Consider the following 26,339-nt stretch of genomic DNA (forward strand, 5'->3'; position numbering starts at 1 on the left):
TGACGACAACTATTTACGACAACTGGCGATCATGCCTCGGACGAGCTTCGTAAATTTCAGCCCGGTCTAAACACCGATCATATAATCACACAAAATTTCAGACTATAAAATAGCCGGAGCCGGAGTTATAACCCGGAGTTCAGAATTGACAAGAGGCCGGAACCAGAGCTGAAAAACCATAATTTGCTCAGCACTAGATGAGGGTTAAAACATTTAACAACTTAACTTGAACATGAACACATGAGTGACAAAAACTTGTTTAAAAGGACTGATCTGGTACGTAAAACAAAAGCAGTGAGACATTTAATTTATAAATTACGGCGAAATTTACGACAAAATTTAGGTTTGAACCAAGTATATTTTAATCAACTCTTCATTTTACTTATGCAACTAAGGCTGAAGCTGTCGAGGATTCGCTAGAAAAAAATAGTTAAGGATTAGTTGAAAAAGTTATCAGATTTGTGTAAGAGGCATAAATGATAAACAGTACTTAGCAGTGTACGAACCCCGGTATTTTAACTTACTCGATGCAAAAACTCTCTTTATCCTGGCCTAACCATACATTGTAACATATGTACACAAGCAGAGAATACAAAGCCTACTCGCAAAATAAATGTTTTTTCAAACACTCAATGCTCTTTGTAACTTACGAAGTTCTTAAGTAATATTAACAAAAATAACATGATTGCATTTTTTAAAAAATCAGTTGTTTGAACATTATACAGATTTGTCTTTAAATTTATTCTGAAGTAAACAAAAACTGCTTACTACTCTATTTATACATCAAAATAATTCCGAAACGTTGGACAAAAATGCTGCATCTGGAGAACTGTTCTTGTTAAACGTTATGAAAATAAATGTGGATAATCAAAGCAGGAGAGTTAATGGAGGAAGGTTTAGCTTAAGATGTGATTTAAATTCAAAGAAATTTTTAAACCACAGTTTTCAATCAAAACTTCTTTACATTTTCTTCAACGAAATATGAAATTAAGCCAACTGGCAGTTGCAAAATCGTTAATTATTTTTTTACACATGTTGATGCATACAATAACTTACTATTTCCAATTTGGTGCAAGAACTCGCTTCGTCTTGTAATATCGCGCCAGCCGATGAATTCTACTTTCGATGAGGATGAGCCGGAATTTAGCATCTTTGTCCTACGTAGATGAAGATTATACACTTTATTTTATCAAACCAACTGTATTTAAGTAAAACAGACAGTAAATAGATGTAATTAAATACAAACTACAAACCTTGCGATTTCGTTCCAAATGCTTTCTCACTGATACTGCCTTTTTGATCAAATGATATAAATCTTCGGGTAAAGTGGGCGCCATACCTTTAACGCCAAAGGATAACATTAATAACCCATAGAGACGTAATGACTAAGTACATTAAAAAGCAGTTTTAATAAAGATTATAAAAAGTGATTTTCCGTTTTTGACAGTCATAACTACAGTCAAACCTGTATTGAACGATGCAATACAGCTCTTGTAAAAAATCACCACGATTAATATAACATTTACTGAATATAGCTAAATTAGTAATAAACAGCAATATATTTCAATACACATACCAAATAACCTATCAAAAACTTTAAATACTTTTAATTGTTACAAATCTTAATCTTGAAAACTAAATTTAATAATGCCAGAGCTAAAGTTGCCGAAAAATAGACAGAAATTTTTGTTTGTTCTTATGGACAGCTCAAACACGGACAGCACAAAGTTCCGAATAAAAAATTATTAGTTTGGAATCTTGGAAAAGGTGACCGCGTCCGCCTATTAGTGGATACAGTTTCATAAGTCAAAAAATACTATTTATATTATGGAAATTTCTGGCATGATGCGTCTGGTCACTTAACAGCTAAATTATGTTATTGTTTTTTAGTTGTTTCTAAGGTATTTCACAGCCAGTTACGTACATATCTTGAATTTATGATTAAGCCTCCCATCACTTGTGTGACATCACGCCATGGACGAATTTACTGGCGGAGCAGCGAGGAGACGCCTAAATTCTATGCGCTTACTTTGTCTTTGTCTTATGTAAACTTTGCAACTAATGTTTGGATCAGGCTATTGAAACACTTGAAGTAACTGTTAATTAGTAAAGTAATTGTGAACAAAGTAACTATAAAAAGTAACCATAGGGTAATTTTGTAAGATTTACTTAAATAAAAAAGAAATATGAAGCTAAATAGCACCCAAATTGCATGGGTTGCCTAATTTTCCTGAGCAAACAAACCTGTAAGTGCACTTCACATCAATTTCATCAAGAATAATGTTTTTATTCTCAGACATATTTAAAATTCTTGCAACAGCACATTTAAACCTTTTGTGTTTGGATTGTCTTATTTAAACATGGGCATGGATCATTCAGAGCATGCCTAAAGCTACACGTTAGTTTACAATTGAAATTCTAATTTTACAGATGACAAAAATCATAAATTGTAACCTTTCTTCTTTAAAATACGGAGAATTTTGTTTCCAGTGATGTAACGAACCTGGGCAACTCCATGGGAGTCACGAAGGATGACACCTAAAAACATAAAAAATCTCATGATTAAATTTTAATTAGAGCTTGCAAACATTTCATTTACAATGCCTACCAATTTGTGATGGTGTCAAGCCTTTCTTTGCTAGTTTATAGATTTGCTCTTTAACATCCTCTGAGCTGAGTTTCAACCACTGCAAAAAAGTCATAATTAAAAATAAAATGAAACCAATTTTTAGTGTTGGCTTATAAGCTGATAATTACTGATTGCCTGCAGTTAGCTCTCACATTTATATCAATTTAAACTTAATTCCTTGCCTTAATAATGTTAAACAAACTTTCAAATATGTTCAAACACATGAAAGTATATACAAAAAACTGACTGCATCTTACAGTTGGTACTGTTCTTCGATATGGAAGAGCTGATGATGAAATACCTTTCCTGCAAAAAAGACAGCAAGATGTTATTGACAATCAACAAGCACATATGTTACTTTAATGAGGTAACACTGGTTCCCAAGTGAATAAATTCAATTCTATTTGCTTGTTCATACCATCATGTAAAAAGAGAGTTACAAAACAATCTTGGTTTAGCAATAGATAAATCATAAAAAGTAACTAAAGAGAAGGCAGCTGGCTATTCATCATTTACCTTTCCATAAGTTAAATAAATTTTTCCAAAACTCTAACCTAACACCAACCCAACATTATTGTTGAGTCAAGTTTCATTTGTCAATGAAAAATTATAAGAAAATTTCTTTCTGAAAATACTTTGAAATGCTCGACCTTGATACTAACCACTGGTTATATGAGCTTTTCAATTGGATTGGTACTTACATTTTGGTTAAAGGCAATTCCATGAAACAAACATTTTGATGTTTGCCAACCATCAATATGAATGTTTCATTGTTAAATAAACCTTTCACCTTTTAACTCTGCTATACCGGTCACAAGCCCGGGACTTGTAGCGTATAAGGCTCTCTGCTTTTGAGTAGACTTGTCTGGTTTACAAGGAAGAGGAGTGGAAGGTTAATTTCTCAAATGTTGTTAGATAAGGTCGTTATTGTTTGTAGTTGTTGGTTATAGCACTGTGCTATCATTCTTTTTGTTTAATGTTTCATTGATTGAGCAATTTTTATTTAAATTAGTTTGAAAATTGATAAGTATGACTCACTGTCTAATGCTCCCAAAATGCAGCCATGTAAGTGCATTTAAACTCAGAAAAGTTTAAGTATAAATATAATTGCCCAACATAAAACTTCTAATATGACCATGGATATATAATTTTATAAATAATAAATTGTATATCCATGGCCATATTAAAAGTTTTATGTTGGGCAATTAAATTTATACTTAGAATTTGTTTTCCGCATGGCAAATCCATTTTCAGGAGAGTTTAATTAGTTTTCAATAATTAGCAAATTTATGAATGTAACAGACAATACACCAGATTGGACATGCAGTAAAATGAAATTGTTTACCCATAACTAAGCTATCCTCTAAATGACTTTATATCATATATTATTAAATCTAGAACATTTGGAATGTTCAGGATTGATAGTTTGGAGCAACATTCACATCAATATTCAGTTTTCATGGTAACAGACATTACATAATTGCCTTAACAGATATTACACATTTGTCAAATATCAATTGATGTTTGTAATATTAACAAAAAATTTATTTTGCTTCGGTTCCATGTTTTTTTTGATGAAAACTGCAAATTAGTGACTAAACATAATTAAAAGATTTAAAATAGCATTTTATACACAATAACAATCTTCATTATAACACATAAAATTCAAATATAATATTATATTGCTAGTTTCAATACAATAAGAATTTACTATTATTCCTATTCCTCCTGCAAGATTATACAAAACTTGCATTTTCAAAAACATTACTATTTAAATTTTGAAAGATTGTATTTTTAGTTTCTACTTAAAAAAACAATTTTCAAAATAAGCATCAAGTGCATGTAAAAATGGAATTGCCCTTGCTCATATATGATCTCCACAAAACTATATGGCTGTCAGCCAGTTGCATTCTCATTTCATTAAAATTGTGATGTGTGTTTAACTGTAAAACATGTTGAAATCTTGTTCTGGGAGGTTCATATTTTAATCATATTCACACAATTCAATGCCTATTTTTTAAAGTTATTTTCACCAAATAAATGACTTGCACTCGCACACAGTCTGACAAAATAATATAACATAGCTCATACAATATTTAGGGCTTTATTAATTATAAAATACAAGCAAACTAGAAGACTACTGACAAAATTCTCCAGAAATATAATATTAATAAAATTCAAATACTAATTGTTCACTTCGTCTATTTATTAGCTAAATGGACAATAAAAAAACAGTATTGAAGATAAAAAATTTAACCCTACCCATTACTGTGCATTCGACCCATCTTGAAAACCGATTCTTAAGGAAAACCGCTTCGAAAATTTGTAAAGTCGACTCTGCACATGTGTGTGTTGTAAAGTTTATATTGAAAAGAACATAGGGTGACATTCGCATTCCCAGTATGCACTGTGAACGAGCTAGAGCCCAGTCTCCGTATTGAGCAAGTAAATGAAAAAATAGGTACGCTAGCGTACATGTGGGTAGCCCAATGACTTATACCCAATGGGTACTAGATCATTGGGGTAGCCCCATTGAGTTCTATAATAACTGGAGCGGCTATCTCAAGCGCGGCCTTAGATATCGCATGTTGTAAAAAACATGGCGGATTTCGTCCGTTGCCGCTGAGATTTACCGAAATTGACCGCTTTTCCGAAAATTTCACAATTTCCCACTCCCTCCTGAGGCAAGAGTGAGGAAAATGTATGTGTGTATTTGGGATTCGGCTAGCAATTTTTTGATGAAAATCACGATAAAAACCTACAATTCGTAACAGCGAGTCAACTGTGCTTGCTTTCCAGTCATCGGCTCCTGCGAGGAAAGCTATTAACTATAAACTATGTACGAAAGAACTCTTTGAACGTTTTTAAACATCGTGTCTAATGTACATGTGCACGATGTGGACGACGTGGTCTCTTTTCAAGGTAAGGAGAAAGTCTTAAAGCCATGTCCAGCCGACAATTTAAAAAAGATAGTAAAAAACAAATTCTGAAGAAACAAGATATCTTGAGATGAAAAAATGTGAATGAAAACAAAACGCGAAGTGAACTGTAAATTTTCGATTTATAACAAATATTTAAAATTTATTTTCTCGTAAGGTTTATTGTACAGTTGCTGCAATTGTTCAGCACGTTTTTGACTGGTAGGTTTGCTTCTTTACAGTTCTTGGCAACATGGCCCAATCTTTTGCATATGTAGCAACGTCTTCCTGTTAAATATTTATAAGGAAGTTGTAGTTCATGACACTTTTTATTTATTTGTGTCATTAGCTTATTTCTGTTAACAATAATGCATGCAACTTGAAGTTTTCAACCATCTAATCAAGCTGATGTTTTATCAATAGGTCAATCAAACTTACTTCTTCTCATACGATTAAACTCTATACAAAAAAAAAGTATATAATTGTCAATTACAATGGTCATGAAAGAAATGTTATTTCATTTTTTGTCATTACTTTTCTCGCATTCATTCATTTTGTGGCCTTTGTGGCCACAATTATAGCATCTTCCTTCATTAAAAAAAAAACAATGGCAATTATCAGCCTGGCATCAAAGGCAATTAGTACATGTATACACTATACCACACCTTTAAATGAATTTTTTGCTTTGGCATTGCTTTCTACATAAACAAATCATTTGTTAGGTGCTGTTTGATTTGTTATGTGTATGATTAAATTTCAGGTTAAAAGACTCATGGTGAAAGACTCAGGTGAAAAGACTCAGGTGAAAAGATTCAGGTGAAAAGACTCAGGTGAAAAGACAAAAGTATCATGAGAGAGCTGATGGGCATATATCATATATGAACGAGAACAGTATTGTATACAAAGCACTGTTTACCTTCTTTATTTTTTTGGTTTTCAGAATTGGAGCCACCTCAAATAGTAGTAGATTTTTAGCACATTTTGATGCATTGATGTATTGTGTAATAATGCAAAAAACAATCATTAAACAGTATAACCATTTTTGGCTAAATACACACTTGCATTTTCGTTATCTTTCTCTTCAGTTCCCTGACCTGTTTTGAATGCAATTGAACTATTTGAGTGATTTTCAGTTTTCAAAACAAAAACAAATTTTATACACATTTGATACCAGTGTCCATTGCTTTTTCCTCATCTGTATAATCTAGCATCTGGTGTTTTTGTATGCAAAAAAACGATAAAGTGTAAATAGATATTTTGCAAGAAGAGATTTAAACCATGTAAATGAATCACTTTTTGTTTACTTCCATGCTGAAAGCTTCTTATGAAGCTTTTCAGATCAGAAATTATTAAATTATTCACTCGAGCTGAGTGCTTGCACTGCTAAATTTACCTTCATTTTCTGTGGCTTCCAGTTTATGTGAGCTTTCTTTAGTTTGTTGGCAAGTCGCAAGCCTTCTGATGCTTGCAGTTTTTCTAGCTCAACTAAGTATTGCCATCTTACCAAACCATCTTTTTCATCCTTCAGAGTTCTCAATTCAGAAATTGCTCCTCTGACAAGCTTGATCATATGACAAGGATCTAAAAATGCATAAATTTTCAACATTAAATCAGATGGATGTAAAAATATGCTTGGAAATCATTAAGTGAAAGTTTCACTCAAGCAACTTCATCATTGCAAGATGTGTGGATGGACCATCACACGTTAAACTTCCAACTTTAACACCAACATCATGCAACTGCATCAAACACTCCTTGGTTAAATTTGCTTTTACTTCTGCAGTGAGGCCATCTACCAAGAAGTAACCAACTGGTACTTTCCAAGATGAATCTAGAGCAACAGCCATGTATACCAAAACTTCTGTTGCTTCAGGGAGTGAATCATCGTCAATCCCAGTACCAAGGTCAACATAACCACAAACTTTTTGACCATCCCATTCTACGTGTTTGGATTGACATTTCATCCAGCATCAATGCACATATGACTTCCTTGCCATCTTTCTTTGATTCTTGAACCTTCACTTTCAAAGCATTCAAGGCATCCTTGGTGAAACCAGGGTCACCATCCACGGAATTATACCAAGATCGAATTACTCTTGGGTGAGGTAAGGCTAAATTAAACTTCTCACGAACATAATCATAAGCCTTAGGCAAGTAAAATTTCAAAGTTAGTGCAAAAGCTTGCAATTCTGGGGGGTATTGAGCACCTTTTTTACCCTGAGTGTTTGCCACTAAACGACTCAAAATATCTTCAGGAACCCCAGTTAGTGAAGCATTAAGAAGTTCAGCTTGATCAGAGCTGATCATTTTATCGTCTTTAAGGCAATCAATGATTGACAATAAATCATTTACCTTCTTTTCAGTCTACTTTTTCCATATTAGACACTTTTAACCTCTTTCTATAATACTCTGCCCGGTCTATAACATCTTCCAATTGTCTTTTCAGTCTCCTGGGAGACTTAAGACAATACGAGTGATCATGAGTAGAGAAATGACCACTCACCTTTTCAGTGCTCTTCGTACATTCAACATCCTTCACCTGTTGAAATAATGTGGGCACGGCACTATCTTCTAGACACACTTTGTTACCTGATATTCTCTTCATGCTATCGGAAAAATGATCTGAGCAAACTCTGCTCCACTTAGTTAGAACTGTGAGAGGCGACCATTTCTTTATACTATTTACCCATTTCAAAAAAAGTGCTGGGTTTTTTTCTTCGTCAGGAAAACTATTTGAAATAGATTAGTAAATTTATTGTTTCATGCGTTGATTCAACAAATAAATAAACAAATTTGTTGAATTTTTTAAAAAACACACAGGAAAACATCAGTGTATGCAGTATTTAAGACAATGTTTTTTCATAAGGCCTAACAGATTTTGGGGCTTTCAATTGTATAAATGCCGATTCAATCTTTCAGGAACAAACAAAATAAGCGAATAACTCACCTGTGAAAAGCGATGTGCTTCGCGTTGTCAATATTACGACATTCTACAATTGAACATCGATTAGGCATTTTTGAAAAAAATATTGTTTTGGCCTTGAAAAATATTGTTTATTTATCATACAGCTTGCAATTGCATTTGAATTTTCAACTGAAGGCGGGAAAATCAATAACATCAATCCGGGGGAGGTCGAGAATATTATTTTTCTGCAAAGCGATCATTTCAGCGGAAATACGTCCGTTGGCCGCCATTTTTTTGCCATCCACGGCCTAAAGTTAGCCCCTCCAGTTATTATAGAACTCAATGGGTAGCCCCCACAAAAATGAAATAGATCAAAAGCGTAGTTCACTATATATAATAAACATGAAAGTTTATATTGTCTGAGATTTCGAGTTGAGCTCACTCTGCTGTCAAATGACCACGTACTTAACCCTTTTGAATCAGGGGCGCATAAACAAAAAAAATTGGGACGTGTTCCAAGTTCTAGGACTTGGGACCAACATTTTTGAGCCTATATTTCATGGGAAAAAACCACAATCTTAACGAAACCGATATTTTTGACCTCTTTAGTTAATGGACCGACTTTTCTCTTATTTCACAAAAGATATTGAGTGTCACTTTTCCCAATCCCATTTGTAGAACGTTCACGCGTATATTACATAGCACGCGACTTAGCTCACGTGCTTACATCGTATAGCTGCAATAAATTTGACTTCACACGAAATTATAAGTATATCAGTTAAAATTTTTACTGAGAACTGTTATCATGTTATCAATGTTATCATGAATCCGAATGTTATCATGGTTTTCTGTTCGCTGAAATAAATCATCGGAAGTTTTTTTTGGATGCATCGTTCCGTGTTAATGTTTTTATTGATGTATCGTACCGTGTTTATTTTTGTATTGATGTCTCGGACCGTGTATATATTTACTTTTGTCGGAAAAACGTTTAATAATAAATCGTTAGATTATTTTAACATAAGGAAAAGTCTACAACAACCATTTAAGCAGTCTGTGTCAGAATACTAACTAAGCCAGACAAGGCTTAAAGCGCGGGCCACACTATCGTCGAAATGCAACGAATTTCGTGACGAGTCGCTCGTCAACGAGCCGTCGTGACGAGTACATGTGCCACATTGTAACGATTTTCCGTACAAGCATGGACGATTATCAGCGCAAAAAGAAACTTCTATTATTGAAGAGAAAAATTCTACTGCTTCTAATTTCTGCAAAACGACGTACATACAAAAAGGTTCTGGGTACATCCCATAAATAAAAGGCAAGAAGAGAAGGGCTTGTATGACACGTTGTTGCAAGAGCTTTGTCAAGCTCAATTGGTCGCAACTTTCAGTTCCCGAGCGACATCCTTCCAATTATTTTTCTTTATATTGCCTGTATCTTTATAGTCAGGATGAAATTTGTCCCACAAACATCGCCTCTCTCTCACTAGCTCAATTAATATTTCTTACCAATCCGCCATTTTGCCACAGCACAGTGAAAGCAAACATTAGTCATGTGATTTTTTTGTCCAATCAGAGTAGATATGCAACAATTACTCGTCACTCGTTGACGATTTCGGTGTGCATGCTCAACGGCGACGAATTCGTCCATATCGTCATATTTTCTCGTTGACGAGCGACTCGTCACGAAATTCGTTGCATTTCGACGATAGTGTGGCCCGCACTTAACTTCGGTGATCAGACGAGAACTATTTTAAGTAGTATAGGTAAAACGGCCGAGGTTCTGCGCTCGGTGGTGCCGGTAGTGCCGGTGGTGCCGGTGGTGCCGGTGGTGCATTTCAGTACATATTTAACACCAACAGATGACGTCACTTATAAAATGATTTATATTAAAATTGCAGATATTCAATGCTTTTGACGAATTCATTCATATTTTATCGTAATATCTTACTTGCATTTATTCAAATTCGTTTGCTTGCTGCTCAAAACCTTTCATTGAAATGACTTATAGAATTATGAGACGCGTTACACATATGCGGACGAAAGACTGCCAAATAAGAACTTTAGAGTCTTTGAATACGTTTGAACGTGGTAATATTTGTCTTCTTTGAGACTGTGATTTAAAAAATCAAAGCGCAATCGGTTCATAATATAATTCAGTACACTTTTGCAATGGAGATCTTTCTAATTTCTTAGGCTATGATGCGACGATTTTAGTGGCTTTAATCTTACAATAACAGTTTTACTGTATATTTGAAAGATTTGATTAGCAAGCCAACGAAATTTGAATAAATGCAAGTAAGATATTATGATAAAATATGATATCTTTACATTCATGCCTGTCTTAAGTTATAAAGCAGTGGGATCCCTTCGTGGAGTACTTGAAAGCTGTAGTTAATGTTGATAAGCTTTTGTCTTCAAACAAAATCAATTGATGAGAGAAATTTTTTCTTCCGTGAATGCAATCAATAGATTCAATACTAAAGGAAGAAATAAATTGCTCACATAATTGATCTGTATTATTTTAAAGGTTTAGCAAGTAGTTAAAGAGTTGGGAGGATGTGCCAAATTTTGTCCTTCGACCAAAGACTCGAGCAACGAATCGAACTACATAATGTTTTTTCAGTAATAATGTGAATTGATATGAATTTAGATTATTACATTCAATTAGTGCAAATTACGTTTTTACTAATGAGTTGTGAACATTGATGGATGTGTTAACTTTTTGACATGCCCAACGTGTAGATTTTTAACTTGACTTGGACCTGTCCCATACATTTCATTCAATAGTGTCAAACAATTTTTATTATTATGATAGCTATCGCTGAAAATATTTAGCAAAATGTGCTTGAGAGTGAGTATGAGAAGCAACAACTGAGATATATTGAATGATCTCGTATGTATAAATGTCAATTTAATCAATGTCAATTGTCAATGTCAAATGTCACACCAATAAGAGAACGATATCCATGATTTTGAAATGACTACAATTTGCGTACAAGCGTTGAGTGCGAGATTTTTTCATTATGTTTACGTGTCTGAAACCTGACGTTTTCTTGTCGTTTACTGCATGTTTTAGGCGTAGAATTCGCTCATTTTAAGAAAATATGTTAACGTTTGACAAGCCCATTCAACAAGTTTTCCTTGGAAAAACAACATCTTTGCATGTTTTTGTGACACGTTTATTTTCTACTTATACATCTTTTTTGATAACAATGTCCATCCGCATAAAATTTGTATGGAGTTTGATTAGTTATTGCAGCTATAATGCTGATAAATCGCGAAGGTCGCTCATTTAAGGCCTGTTTTATACGTCGCATTTTACAAGACAAAAGAAAATTAGATAAAATGCCTCATTATCTTTTGTTTTAAATGCATTCTATTAATGTAAAATTCGACGTATAAAAGCCTAAGTCATGTGTCGCGCTGTCTTGCGACATGAAATCAAGGATAATCGATAAATGTTTCTTCGCGGAACCGACAGAATCCCGCAGCTCGTTCCTTTAGACACATACACTGCAGTCTCCCGCGCTGTTTAATTGTGTTCAAACTGGTTCGACCTCAGTGAAGAAAGTATGGACGCAGCAGAAAAGAGAAAGACTTTTCAATCTTTTCTGTTGACAGTACTGATGAACTTCTGTGTTGCTTCCCCCATGGTGTTATCTCATCGTGAATTCGTACACACATTCTAAAAATCTCATGAGAATTCCGTACTCCGGTTAAACAGCGCATACCGTCTTGTAGGTCAGATTCGTCCCTCATGGTTACAAAGGTATTTTCATCGTCTCTGTATTGCAGTCGCCCGTTTTTTGGTGTCAACTCCGTCCATAACTTCAAAACTATCTCAGCGATCATTTGTATACAAATTTAAACAAGTCCAGCTATATTTTGGAACGAATGACGTTTTCTCCATCGTAAATTTTCTCGACCGATGGACATTGTTTCCGAAAAGTGTAACAGTAGAAGATAAACGTGTTACACAAACATGCAAAGATGTTATTTTTCCAAGGAAAATTTGTTTAATGGACTTGTCGAACGTTAACATATTTTCCTAAAAGGTGCAAATTCCACGACTAAAGCATGCTGTAAACGACAAGGAAATGTCACGTTTCAGACACGGAAATATCGTGAAAAATTTCTCGCACTCAGCGCTTCAACGCAAATGGTAGCAATTGTTGTTATGATTTTATAATACTGCGGGCAGTTGCACGAAGCCTGGGGCCTGGATAGCGTTATCCATTGTATAGCAATTTTTTTAACTTTTATAACAAGCAAAAAATATAAGATTTGAACTGAGCAATCGCTGAAATAAAATATTGTTTCGAAGGTTGCGAAATTTCTTTGTCGTATGAAAAATATAAACACCTTTTTTACAAGTTTGAAAATATTGCTATTCATTGGATAACGCTATCCAGGCTTCGTGCGACCGGCCCTGGTGTTTATATTTTTCTTATGACAAAGAAATTTTGTAATCTTTGAAACAATATTTTATTTCAGTGATTGCACTGTTGAAATCGTATACTTTTCTCCTATAAAAGATTTTATGAACGTTCAGAAAAATTTGCTATCCAGTGGATAACGCTATCCAGGCTCCGTGCAACCGGCCTCTGGTATTACATTGGAAAGATTTCTTTGGCTTGTTGTAATGCCATAATACCAATATACGGAATTTATACCAATATCCTGTGACCTGTCTTTTAGTGTCTATTCCACTGATTTCAAGTAAGTTTTAAGGTTTACATTATGTAAACGGACAACGAAAAATTTAACCCTAAACTAACAGTCTTTTAGCAAGTACGTAAACGGTTTTTCACAGAAAAAAACCGAAACAGTAAATTGTTTAGATAATTTAGCTATAAAGAATGGGAAAAGACTACAACACGAAGTATTCCCAGGCGTTCATCCATCCAAATACTATATTCGCCCGATGAAGCTTAACTTAGGTGATCAGACGAGAGCCGGTGTTTTGTTCGTGTTATGGTCGTAGTCGATGTATTTGGTTATTTTAATGTTTATAACCCTAAAGCCTTGTACTTTGAAAAGAAACATTTGCTCTTCGGACACTAATCACTTTGATAATTATCATTATAATGATTAATGACATCGAAGATGATATAGTTGATAAATTGTTTTTTAAATTGCTGCAGTACTGCCACTGAGTGCTGCTTGCTCTTTTAACATTCCTCTACCATCCAAAAGGAATTTAGTCTGATCTTTGTGAAAATGTCGTTGTAGGGATATTTTGTGTGGTCCACAAACAACCTTGCACAGTTCGTTTTGCTTTTGTTGTTTGTCTTTACCGTTAATAACATTTCTATTATCCACAATAGTAATTTTTGACTGTCGCTTCTAAAAAATATGCTCAATGATTGATTGAACAATGATCTCTTACTAAATTGGTCGAAAAATGTGACCGCTTACCTAGTAGCATTCGTCTACCATTCAACTTTAGGAATTTGGTCCGAATTATACTTGCAAAAAGTCTGTTTGAATGGTTTCAATAGACTCACTGATTATCATTTGACTAGTTTTGTGGTATAACATTCTATGGACATATTTTGTTTTAGTCAATAAAGAATTTCATCAAATTAATTTTGCTTTTGTTGAATGTCTTTACCCTTTACCTTCAAGGCTTTCATTCTGCAAGCTTTGCTCATGTTGGGTAAATGAATTATCAAGTTTCACCGTCATGTTGTTACTTCGTAGTAAAGGCAAATGCAGCCCACCTCAGGCTTTGTGCTGGTTATTGCTCATGGTTTCGAGCTACCATCATGAAGATTTTCGACCAGTTGGATAAAGAACTTACAGATGCCATTTATGAGTGAGATCACTACAAAGGCCCATAAGATAACAGCAGAGCACAAATATTTCTAACCTCAAGAAAAATATCATAAGACAAATAGGTAACTCTGTGGTCATAGTAAAAACAGTTTATTAGATTATCATAAAATTTTACATTATATATTGAACACAATCAGACTGATACAATTTATTTTTCGTACAATTGGCAAACACCGAGAAAAAAATGTTACATACAGATTCACAATATATCCTATAATATTGTGCTAACACAAGTCATTTTTAAGGCCTGTTCACACACTATCTGATTTGTTGGATTTTAAAAAACGGATCGTGTGAACACACATAAAGTAAGCATCCGACAGTAGGATCCGTCAATCTAAAAAATCGGATGGATATAGAACTTGCTCTGTTTTCATTTTTTGAAAGACTTAGAAACAATAACAAAACTACAAAAAATATATCCATAAATGTCCTGGAGAACACAAATGGCTGTTCACATGACTAAAAATATCTAAACAAAAATAAATATCAACAAAATTATTGGAACATCTGAACATGCAACCAAAAGTCGCAAGGTTCCGAAACAATTGGATCCAACAAAATTCTATTTTGGAAATATATATATTAAAGTTTATGTTTTGGGTACCTTAAAACTGGGGTTAACAGGTAGCATATTAAGAAGAAAAAATTCAGTGGGGGTAGAAATGGATAGAAACTCTTGAAAATTTCCAATGCTTACAGCTAAATTGGCTGAGAGGTAGGGCAGGAAATTGGAGGGAGGCAGGAAATTAGTAGGAGGCAAGAATTAAAGGAGCTGATTAGAGTACCAACTGAGTTGAGTTGTGTGATGTTGGAATCGTATTGATTTACACTAGATAAATTACTGTGTGTGTGTTGTATGTAATTATAGTTCATAATAAATAAAAATGTCGAACAACCCAATAATGACAATCCAGGGAGATTCAGAATGTCAATAAAAAACGGGTATAGTTCATTTTGTTCTAGTTGTGCAGAAAAACACGAATGTCGCTGCTCACCGAGGAACGTACACGAAGTACTCACCTTTTCACAAAGGACATAGGGCCTCGGTGAACCAAACGTGTTAAGCTGACCTTGATGCGGAACACTTTGACTCTTTTTGGGTGGGAAGCTAAGCGTCAAACGACCCCCACTTGTTGACTGAAAGAATACTTAGTTGGTTACGTAGATGGTCAGGGAGAAAAAGATAGGGTTAGGAAACAAGCCACATCGCTAGCCAACTTGTATAAATTCCTCACAACCATGATTGAACACAGTCACAACATGCCGAGCAGGCAGCATGCTGTTAATGGTTGATGGGTGTCACCTGTAAACATCTTTTAAACTGTAAAAGTGAATCGTCGTCGTCGTTTAACGGAGAGAGTCGCCTCACATCGACACATGGACTGTTCCACGAACAGCCCCCAAATATTTAAATAATACAATTCAATTGCACAGAATTTAGTGATAATCATTCATTCAATTGCTCTATTTATAATAAATTCTTTTTTTGCAATTTTTAACGGAAACCATGCGGTTTGATTTACGTTTGTTACTTGTTAGTTTTTGCGTAATGATAAAGTAGTGTTGATAAGAATTCATGGATGGAAAATAGCCAACACAACACGTGGGTGTGGAGGATATGGATGGATTGCAATTCTTGACTAGAGCCCGTCCCATGAATTTCATTTTATAGTTAAGTATGGTAGCTATCGATGAAAATTTTTTTGCAAAATGAGCTTGAGTGAGTATGAAAAGCAACGGCTGAGAAATATTGAATGTAACAGAAAGATTTTGGAGAGTCTAAATATTCCTGGACTCGATGATCTCGTATGTATAAATGTCAATTTAATTTGATGCATGTCTTGCAGCTGCAAGTGTAGATATTTTCTTTTTCTTAGTGGTGATAAATGTACCAATATTTATTTTCATGTTGTACAAAAAACTTAGCAACATATGTTTCTAAAAGTCATTGTAAATAAGACGTTTTTTCTGACATCTTTCATCCAAGGACTAGAGTCCAGAGTCGTGTGTACACCACCCCACCCACCCTAAAAAACTGTTGGGTCTCTAGATTTTAGTACCGACTTTTCTAATGTCTTTATTAATACAAAGGTTTAAAATTTTAGAAGGACCAACTTTTTTTCATATTTCAAATAAACTTCAGGTGGCACTTTTCCACCACCCCCCCAGAATATGGGGAAATTGTCACCTAGAAAGTGTGCACACACCCTTTTAAGTACATAATTCACAATATATTTCAAGAATAATTTTTTGTATTGTACTTTGCTTGATAATGGATCAAGCCTCTGACTATAGCAATATTTTAGTTTTTACTTGCACATATAAACTCTGCAACCAATTTTATTTGATTCTGATTTTATTAATGAAAGCATACACAGTATCTATAACTTATATTTATTATATATACCAAGTATAAATGTAGGAAAACTAACCAATGATCAAAAATGAGAAACCATGTCCATGATGTTAAAATTACATGTTATTATTATGATTTCTGAACACCTGTCTGCAAGGAGGGAGGGGGGGTTGATGTGTGTGTAACACATAAAGAAATTATACTTGGGCAATTAAATAGTGATTGCCCTCAATATTTCAATAAATCACGACACAGTTAACTTTTTAAGGTTTTCACTCTGTCATTAGCCATGCCCAAAGTCCATGTCCACATTGCATAATCGCATTCCTGATTACATTTTTGGAACAATTGCTGTTTTATTTTAAGGCTTTTAAATGTCATATTTGTATCCATTCACTAAGCAAGCAAATTTCAATTGGGAAGATCTGGTTGTAATTAATGTTAATAATATTAAATATATAAACAATGTATTATTCAATATGACTAACTCACAAACTTGGTAATACTGTGGTGTTGGATGCACTACAGCTTGCTGAATAAGACGGCTATTATGATAATGAAAAATTCTTTGCATTTTATCTAGGTTTTCAATTATTTATACATTTTCACCAAGTCTGCCTTTAGTACATTGTATTATGTTGAGAAGTTGAAAAATTTTATGATTTTGGGTAGGTTGAGGCAAGATATGTAATCTTGATTCTTGGATTGATGAATATTATATGATATATTAATGCCATAAATTGATATTAATGCCATACTCTGATGCCAAAATATGCCATTGTCAGTTATAGACTGTTTAATACAATTTTACTCAAAATTTTAATTCATTTTCATTTTTGGGTTCATATGCGATTTCTTTCTAGGGTTGTCTTCCTTCAAGGAAACCACATGCTACCAAAAATGTTCAAGGTGTTAAAAGGAAAAGAAAGTCTTGTGAAATGAAGCGGAGGAGCAACTCTGATAAAACGCTGCATGTCACAAATGAAAAAAGGTTCCATGGATATTTGACAAGGTCAAAAAAATCTCGATTGTCTGATATTGAGGTTAGATCGCTTTTCCATTTTTGTAAATTATCTGGTATCTTTCAGGGTCAGTCAACTGTATATGAGACCTTTTAGAAAAATGATATATTTTTTATATGTATATCTTATTTACTTTCATAGAAGGTGATATGAGTTTGCAGAAACATGTTTCCTTTCATAAATATGGAATTTATTTTTTACTGATCTATATATTTTGTCACTTTATTTGATGTGCCTGAGCAGGAACATACTCCATATTATGAAATTAGTGATAAAGTTTCATCCACTGTCAAATTGCCACTATCGAAAGTGGCAAAACTCACGTTTCGATTGCTGACAATCTTACATATCAATATTTCCGACGATATTGCTCATACTCAAAATTTAGTTCTCCTGGACGGAGGAATCTATATTCCACTTGAGCCTGTTTTTCAAACGTGGAAATTCTTTGCCCCGCTTATATCATTTCTTCTAGTTCACTTTTATGTATTGTCAACTTTCTAAACGAGTGCAGAAATCCGACACACGACCTTTTACGTCACACACTGCAATTTGTCTTTACTAAAAAATATCTTTCTTTCATTCTCAAATCACCAATCGATTGACGTTTTTGATGATATAAGCTCAATGGTACTTAAACTCTGACGAATTCAAAAAGCTTGACAAATTCTTTGGGTTTTTTTTTATGGTTCCCGTTTTTGGTTTTTCAAAACACCACGTCAATATTGTGTTTAGTTGATTTTTGTTAATTATGCTCAGAGATGTTCTCAGCCTGCTACTTTGGTCGTGATACGTAAATTCAAAATCAATAGCGTTGTATATTTCATTTAAAATACATCGTTTTTACTGTGTGTGAACACCGAAATATTTACGTAGAACAAACAAGCCTGCGAGCTGGCTACGCTAGCGCTGTTTATCACTGAGTTGATATTTCAGAATGGTACTTTGGATGATGGAAAAGACCTCTATGAAATTGATGATGATGACGATGATCCAGATTATCGCAAGCGAAGGCCGAAATTTACTGATAAAATTTATGGAAGCATACCTGGTTTGAATTCTATTACATATACAAACTAGCAAACATTTACTTGCAAAGATTGTTTTACGTGTGTACATAAAAAGTGTTCAGCTGTTAAAATGATGATATGACCCCATGTTAAAGTAGCTTTTCTTCCAAAAAAAAATATAGCATTGAAAGAAAAAAAGGATGAACCGAGAAAATCTACAATAATAATGTGTTGTAATTGAAGAACTTCGGTTTTCTCGAAGCCGTATTTTATATAAAATGTTTTTCTCGTGTCAGAATAAGACTAAAGGCTTTTTAAGAGCTTGTACGTAAACTTAATTTAGCCATTTAACCAGAACTTTTTTTCGTAAGATCTAGCCATCTCTGTATTTCATTCACACCTTTGACGTAGTAAAACAGTCGAAACCATTTTTCAACATTTGTGCAAAATCTTGCTAAGTGTTCATCTTGATTGATTTTCACATTTTAAATTTGTCATTTCTAATATTTCCATTTCCATAAATTCATTTTTCCTTTTACGATTCCCCGCTTTTGTGGCGCAATTAAACTAAAACTCCCTTTGCTATTAGGAATCTCAGTCGGAACTGTTTGGCAAATGCGAATTGATTGTTCTCATGATGGTGTCCATAGGTAAACTTTACATAAAGTGAAACAAATCATTTTTACATTTTATTATATAATATCATTTTAACATATAATATTAATCATCATATTGCCTTATATATCTTTTTGCATCGTTGTGTCTCGTTATACGTGTCGTGTTATTAAACAACAAATCGGTGTACCAAATTATGAAAATTGCTTCATGTCAAATTAAAATTCACTTTCAAAATTATCGTTGATATACGTGACGTTGGCGCGTGTTATGTTTTGTTTCATATTTAACAAATAGATAACATTTAACGTTATCTATACAGTTATAGATATACGGGTATGACGTCACTTGTGATAAAAACTAAAAAAGTGACCACGAGCTGCCGGGGCGAGTTATATAAGATTTTTTATATAATAAAATCAAAAAAATTCCCAAATTAAACGGTCAAACAGTTTGTTTTCTTTGTCCCCCATCACTTGGAACATTGAAGTCTTGATTTTGCAAATATCATGCTTACATGATCTATAGGAATAAGAAATGCTATTGGCTAGCTTAATCATGTGATAAAATGTGATTGGCTAACAAAATAAACAAACAATAGCTGATCAATTTTGTTAAAATTTTGTTATCGAAAACGAAGTACAAATTAATGTTTGAAAATCGGGTTTTTTTCTTTTCTTTTTGCTCAAATACGTTAACTGCCTCAACTAGGTCTTTGTGAATATCTTTATTTTCCCATTCAGGGAGGTATTGCGATAAATTTTCAAATATATCCGCCATTTGTTTGTTTTTATAAACATGAAATTTTCTGTGACGTCAATTCCGTGCGTATGTCCTCTTATAGATCATAGCTGTTGACCAATGAAATTGCTCAAATTCTTCTGGTTATTATATAAATACGTATCGTCTACATGTTCTTCCTTTCCTTGTAGACCTACCGTAGGTGGAATCCATCGTGGTTACGATGGTTGCTACTCTATTGCTCTGTCTGGAGGATATGAAGACGATTTGGATTTTGGCGAGTGTTTCACTTTTACTGGGGAAGGTAAAAGGATTTGGTAGAGTGTTTCATTCATTTTTACTGACGAGGGTTAAAGAGTTTGGGGAGGTAAAAGGATTTGGTAGAGTGTTTCATTCATTTTTACTGACGAGGGTTAAAGAGTTTGGGGAGGTAAAAGGATTTGGTAGAGTGTTTCATTCATTTTTACTGACGAGGGTTAAAGAGTTTGGGGAGGTAAAAGGATTTGGTAGAGTGTTTCATTCATTTTTACTGACGAGGGTTAAAGAGTTTGGGGAGGTAAAAGGATTTGGTAGAGTGTTTCATTCATTTTTACTGACGAGGGTTAAAGAGTTTGGGGAGGTAAGTGGATTTGGTAGTGTGTTTCATTCATTTTTACTGACGACGGTTAAAGGGTTGAGAGAAAGTGTTTCACTTTTACCGTTAAAGGTAAAAGGATTTGGGTAGTTACAACAAGAAGGCCTAGTTTCCTTGGAATTTTCCATTGTTTTCCATTTTTTTAGAACTTTCGTAAGATTTCCTTGCAACATTTTGATTAGTTGCTAAATGACAAACATACTTAGTTTAATTTTTCCGAGGGGGGTGTAGGCAATTTTTTGTCGTAGTTAATGTGGTTAGTCAGATATAGTTGTCGGCTTGTCGTATACGAAAGTTCTTTTGGTATTTTGCTATGTTTCGAGGAATCATTCTCTTTATTGTAAATTTGGTAACATTTGAATGTGGAAAGAAACAAGCTATGGCCGCAAGTCCTGGCTGTAGATAACTAATATTTGAAACTCGGCGATCTTGAAGATACTTTTTTAGGTCTTTCATTTTCATTACTTTAATTTTTTATCGCGTTATCCATTTTTTATGGCGTTATCCATTTTTGAACAAATTTATTACAAATGTTAGAAGCCAAACGATGCAACAATCTCTCGAAATTTAACAAAGTATTGCTATAGTAAGCTACGTAATTACATTTAAGAATCGTTTGCTCTTGTATATTCCGAGATAGTAGAGCATTAGAACGTTGCATGTTATGTTTGGTTGGGAGATTTTGGCTTCTGCCATGCTATTTGACTTGGTAGGTTTGTCTATTTCAGATCCAATGAAGCATTTCGTCCTAAGTCTTCTTAGACACACCCGCGTGTTTGTTTGAAAGATTGAAAATTTAACTTGCTAACCTGGCAGTATAATACCTGTTGCTTCCTTGACTTAAAAGGAATGTTTTTTTCTTGTGTTTGTTTTCGTTCACATAAAATGTCTGTGTTTAGTTTTCTGGCAACAATGGATGTATATTGACGTCATCACGTGTTGTCTTCCTCATTTTGTGACTTGTAAATTGGAATCTGCATTTTTATCCGATTTATTTCTCTTTGTTTCCGAGGTTATTAGTTGTAAATTTAAATATTAAGTGACAGCAGTTTTGATGATAAGCATTTTTTCTTCGACTTTGTTTTGGAATATTTATGATATTTAGCTTAGTTATGTGCGTGTTTTTATGCTGTCTTTGAACACGAGAATGTAAATTTTTCGTAAATTTAAGGAGGACGAGATCTTAAAGGAACAAAAGCAAACCCAAAGGTACTTATGATATTATAAGGTACATCAGTATATTAGTTATGTTCGTTGCATTGTTTACATGAGTAGTGTAATCATGTAAGTTTTATTGGTTACATAAATTATGTGCTACATCAGTTACATGAGTTATTTGTGCTACATCAGTTACATGAGTTATTTGTGCTACATCTGTAACATTAGTTACATGTGTTATGTGTGCTTGATCCGTAACATCAGTTACATGGGCTACATCCGTAACGTCAGTTACATGAGTTATGTGATTAACTATAGTAACGTCATTTACATGAGTTATGTGATTAACTATAGTAACATCAGTTACGTGAGTTACGTGATCAACTATAGTAACATCAGTTACGTGAGTTATGTGATTAATTATAGTAACGTCAGTTACATGAGTTATGTGATTAACTATAGTAACATCAGTTACGTGAGTTATGTGATTAATTATAGTAACGTCAGTTACATGAGTTATGTGATTAACTATAGTAACGTCAGTTACATGAGTTATGTGATCAACTATAGTAACATCAGTTACGTGAGTTATGTGATTAATTATAGTAACGTCAGTTACATGAGTTATGTGATTAACTATAGTAACTTCAGTTACATGAGTTATGTGATTAACTATAGTAACATCAGTTACGTGAGTTATGTGATTAACTATAGTAACATCAGTTACGTGAGGTGTGTGATTAACTATAGTAACGTCATTTGCATGAGCTATGTGATTAACTATAGTAACTTCAGTTACATGAGTTATGTGATCAACTATAGTAACATCAGTTACGTGAGTTATGTGATTAATTATAGTAACGTCAGTTACATGAGTTATGTGATTAACTATAGTAACTTCAGTTACATGAGTTATGTGATTAACTATAGTAACATCAGTTACGTGATTTATGCGATTAACTATAGTAACATCAGTTACGTGAGTTATGCGATTAACTATAGTAACGTCAGTTAAGTGAGGTGTGTGGAATATCACATGAGGTATTAATCATCTTAATTGAAAATTGTTGTTTATTGTGATTTTTCTAAAACTATTCTGTATTTGTGTTAATGGATGTTTTTAAAAAACTTTAGAACTTAAGAACTGCTCCTCAATCAAAAAACCAAACTTTAACCAGAGGTTTGTAATGATTCCAATTCATTTCATTGTAAATTTGCATGTTAATTTTTCTCATATATCTTACGTAGCGCCTCTAAAATTTTGAAAAGTAGTTTTATCACTAAGGGTGCAATATTTCTTGGATGATATTTTATGAAAATAAATTTGATTTTGTTTTACGGATTTCTAATAAAGTATTGTTTTTCGTAAAAAAATTTTATTCGTAGGTAACCTTGCTCTTACTAAGAATATTGAAAACGGAAAACCAGTACGAGTTATTCGCGGTTATAAACTAAAGAGTGATTTTGCACCAGAAGAAGGGTATCGTTATGATGGTATGGGCCTTTGCCATTTTTTATCACTCCTTTGAAAACCATGCCACTACGCATGCGCTGTATGTTTATTAAAGATTATTGATGATCAAGAAGCTACAAGCATTACATTACAACCCATTTGAGCTCTTATGTGTCCTAAAGAACCAAAACTGGGGAAGCTGAACCAATGATTTTTTTCTCCCTGGTTTTACTCAACCATCAAGGGAACCCACATATTTTGGGAAAATGGGTCGTTTTATCCATGGGACATAACATGTTCGTAACTCCTAACAACGGTAAACGGCATTTGACGCAAAGTGGATGTGGATCATTACGATATGATTCGTTGATCTGTAGTATCAACTCGAACGCCAACCTCGCTGCCATTTTTAAGTCGAACTTGAAATTAGCTAGTTTTTCTCAGTTTTTGGTATGATTTTAAAATATGGGCAAACATTGACAAGAATTACAATACAAGTACAATTCACGATTTGCCATGCTAGCTCTGGTAAATTACTGAAAACTCAGATATCAATGCATGAAAACGGCCTATAGCGCTGTTATTGAAGTTCTCCGTTCCAGTTTACATATATTACATGCAGGGATGTAGCCAAAACGATAATTGGGGGTTTATATTCAAGTATGTATGATGTGCGGTATTAGTTTCCTTTAAAATCCATTGTTTTTCGCGGATAATAAAATGAATCCCCTCCTCTCTCATTTACGGATACGTAAAAAACGTTTTAAACTGAGGAGAACAATTCGCAAGTTATGCAAAGCACGAATCGAAAATTGTCCACAACCAAACTAAGCCATGTCCACACGTATGCGGATTTATAAAAATACGGAGATTTTTTCCTCCGTTTCTGAAAAGATTTGCGTCTACACGTAGCGTATTTGAATCGTTTTCGCCTGTCCATACGTATACGCAAAAACGGAGGAAACTCAATACTTGTAAGCACTGAGCATGCGTATTTACTTGTAATAAGAGATTCTTCAAGCTTTTGCAGCATCAAATTGCAATATTTATTTATTATTTGTATTTTGGATTTATTAACGTCTCTTTTGCATCGTGGGGCGCTCTGTTGATTTTGTGAGTTTATAGAAAAATTAGAATGGTATAAAGTCAAATGAAGGCTCCACCAAAGAAAAAGGCAAAATCGAATGTTATATTTTGTGGCATTTTGTGACAGGGAAAGCATCTTCATAATATTCACCCGCTTTCTTTAATATTTATCACTGCAACATTCAAGTGAATGCATGCTATCAAATTTGAAATTATTCCAATAAAATAGCAATGCATTTGTGACCCGCCATTTTAAAAAGTACTCGGACAACTCAATCATGAGACTGGACTCAATTATTGACGTCATCGTTTTCGGAAACCTCCGTTTATGGTCACCGAAAACGTCGTTTACGTGTGGACATAAGGTCAAAACGGAGGAAAAACTTCCGTTTTCAAAAATATCCGTATACTTGTGGATGGGGCCTAAAAGTGAGATTACATATTTTAAAAGAGACCATTTTTAAGTTGGTTGTGGATAATGTTCGATTTGTGCTTTGCACATCTTTGCACACTGTTCTTTTGATCTTAAAACGTTGTTATACGTATCCCAAAATAATAGCTCTATGTCTTTTTTGATTTTTTTTAACTCAGCACTAGCTGTTACTTTGAAACCATCAGAATCAGCAAGAAATATTCCTCTTTATCTCTCTAAGGTATGTTTTTTCATATTCCTTGTAATTTGATGAAGGTTTATACACCGTCGAGAAATTTTGGGAAGCGACTGGTTTGAGTGGCTTTATCGTTTACAAGTTTGCCTTGAAAAGATGCCCTGGACAGGCTCCACCCCCCTGGTCTGATGAGTTTAAGGTACGTGTGTTGTGTCAAACATCAAATTTTTCTCTTATAATAATTCACCAAAGTAACATGTTCCAACTTTAGTATTATTAAAGACCCAGTCCCCCACGCTCCGGTGCTACTCTATAAAATGCTTCATGGACATTGAACTATTGAACTATGGAGAGTTTACTTTTTGTTTCAGGGATCCCTTTCGATTAAAGATGATTCAGAAATTGATCAGTCTTCATTGAATGCTAGTCAACAAGGCGACGAAGATCAAGTTTCTTCCAACATTGCTCACAAACTTCCATCGGATCCTCTCGAACCTAAAACGGAGACACCTGCCGAGAACGCTGACGACACTTCTTACGAAAGGCATATCCCCACGCGAGTAGATGAGAAACAAATTATCTCAGAGATTGACGAAGCCACTAAACTAGGCGAGACAGCGTTTGTTGCAATAGAATCGACCAACTCTGCAGCAACAGTTGCCAATGAGACAAAGATTGTTAAACAAGAATCGGAAAATTCAGATAAAACTGCTGTTGTTGTTGGGGAGACGCCATTGGTTGGAAGAGATGACCAACAACTCGAATAGAATTTTTACGCCTGCCATGCACATGGATAATGAAAGATTGAGAATAGATGATGAAGTTTATGGAAATTAGTTAAGTAAACTCAGTTTTTTGCCATGAAATAGTTTTAAAGTTTTGTTAAAATCTAGAAGATTTTCATTTTTGTGATTGCCGTACTTTAATTAACAGACAAGTTTATTTACTTAGCGCTAAATTCATGGATTTCCATGATATAATTTTAGAGTTTGTTAAAATCTAGTTGAAATAGTTTTAAAGTTTTGTTAAAATCTAGAAAATTTACATTTTTGTGATTGCCGTACTTTAATTAACAGACAAGTTTATATACTTAGGGCTACATTCATGGATTTGCCATGATATAATTTTAGAGCTTGTTAAAATCTAGTTGAAATAGTTTTAAAGTTTTGTTAAATGTGCTGTTAAAATCTAGTTGAAATAGCTCTAAAGTTTTGTTAAAATCTTTAATCTCAAATTTTTGTAAGTGCCTCAGTTTTATTATTAGACAAATGTACTATTGTACTTACTTACATAATGTAAGGTGAACAAATGCTTCTACATAAACATTGATATATTTTTGTCAAAAAAATTAGTTCCTTTCA

The 26,339-nt window shown here is 33.9% G+C and overlaps 3 protein-coding genes, 3 long non-coding RNA genes and 1 pseudogene across 7 annotated transcripts; 2 read left to right on the top strand and 5 right to left on the bottom strand.

Annotated features, from left to right (window-relative positions):
• Positions 1-338: 338 nt before the first annotated feature.
• LOC124456319 (40S ribosomal protein S13) lies at positions 339-5,020 on the bottom strand. The gene is made up of 7 exons (XM_047006798.1): positions 4,892-5,020; positions 2,887-2,935; positions 2,609-2,687; positions 2,455-2,538; positions 1,254-1,339; positions 1,057-1,157; positions 339-416 (listed from the first exon to the last, which is right to left on the bottom strand). The coding sequence occupies exons 1-7, from the start codon at positions 4,912-4,914 to the stop codon at positions 383-385; spliced, it is 456 nt and encodes a 151-aa protein (XP_046862754.1). The 5' UTR covers positions 4,915-5,020; the 3' UTR covers positions 339-382.
• Positions 5,021-5,341: 321 nt separating this feature from the next.
• LOC124456325 lies at positions 5,342-6,602 on the top strand. Its single transcript, XR_006952224.1, has 2 exons — positions 5,342-5,551; positions 6,308-6,602. It is a non-coding gene; the product is annotated as an uncharacterized LOC124456325 (long non-coding RNA).
• LOC124456322 lies at positions 5,672-6,246 on the bottom strand. Its single transcript, XR_006952220.1, has 4 exons — positions 6,213-6,246; positions 6,082-6,135; positions 5,986-6,006; positions 5,672-5,835 (listed from the first exon to the last, which is right to left on the bottom strand). It is a non-coding gene; the product is annotated as an uncharacterized LOC124456322 (long non-coding RNA).
• On the bottom strand, positions 6,562-7,164 carry LOC124456320. The gene is made up of 3 exons (XM_047006799.1): positions 6,941-7,164; positions 6,719-6,758; positions 6,562-6,641 (listed from the first exon to the last, which is right to left on the bottom strand). Exons 1-3 carry the CDS (start codon positions 7,151-7,153, stop codon positions 6,571-6,573), a joined length of 324 nt encoding a protein of 107 aa, XP_046862755.1. The 5' UTR covers positions 7,154-7,164; the 3' UTR covers positions 6,562-6,570.
• Positions 7,165-13,321: 6,157 nt separating this feature from the next.
• LOC124456357 lies at positions 13,322-13,440 on the bottom strand (annotated as a pseudogene).
• Positions 13,441-14,366: 926 nt separating this feature from the next.
• LOC124456323 lies at positions 14,367-15,840 on the bottom strand. The gene is made up of 2 exons (XR_006952221.1): positions 15,316-15,840; positions 14,367-14,629 (listed from the first exon to the last, which is right to left on the bottom strand). It is a non-coding gene; the product is annotated as an uncharacterized LOC124456323 (long non-coding RNA).
• A 26-nt stretch (positions 15,841-15,866) lies between these two features.
• On the top strand, positions 15,867-26,339 carry LOC124456315 (E3 ubiquitin-protein ligase UHRF1-like). Of its 2 annotated transcripts, XM_047006791.1 has the most exons (10): positions 15,867-16,101; positions 17,515-17,694; positions 18,610-18,724; positions 19,273-19,333; positions 20,231-20,343; positions 21,845-21,882; positions 22,966-23,011; positions 23,218-23,325; positions 25,059-25,177; positions 25,350-26,339. In XM_047006791.1, exons 1-10 carry the CDS (start codon positions 16,006-16,008, stop codon positions 25,743-25,745), a joined length of 1,272 nt encoding a protein of 423 aa, XP_046862747.1. In that variant the 5' UTR covers positions 15,867-16,005; the 3' UTR covers positions 25,746-26,339. The 2 variants fall into 2 exon arrangements, with proteins under 2 accessions (XP_046862747.1, XP_046862748.1); XM_047006792.1 differs by lacking the exon at positions 23,218-23,325.

This window comes from Xenia sp. Carnegie-2017, unplaced genomic scaffold, assembly GCF_021976095.1.
Source record: "Xenia sp. Carnegie-2017 unplaced genomic scaffold, XeniaSp_v1 HiC_scaffold_45, whole genome shotgun sequence".
In the NCBI taxonomy this organism is placed as follows: Eukaryota; Metazoa; Cnidaria; class Anthozoa; order Malacalcyonacea; family Xeniidae; genus Xenia; species Xenia sp. Carnegie-2017.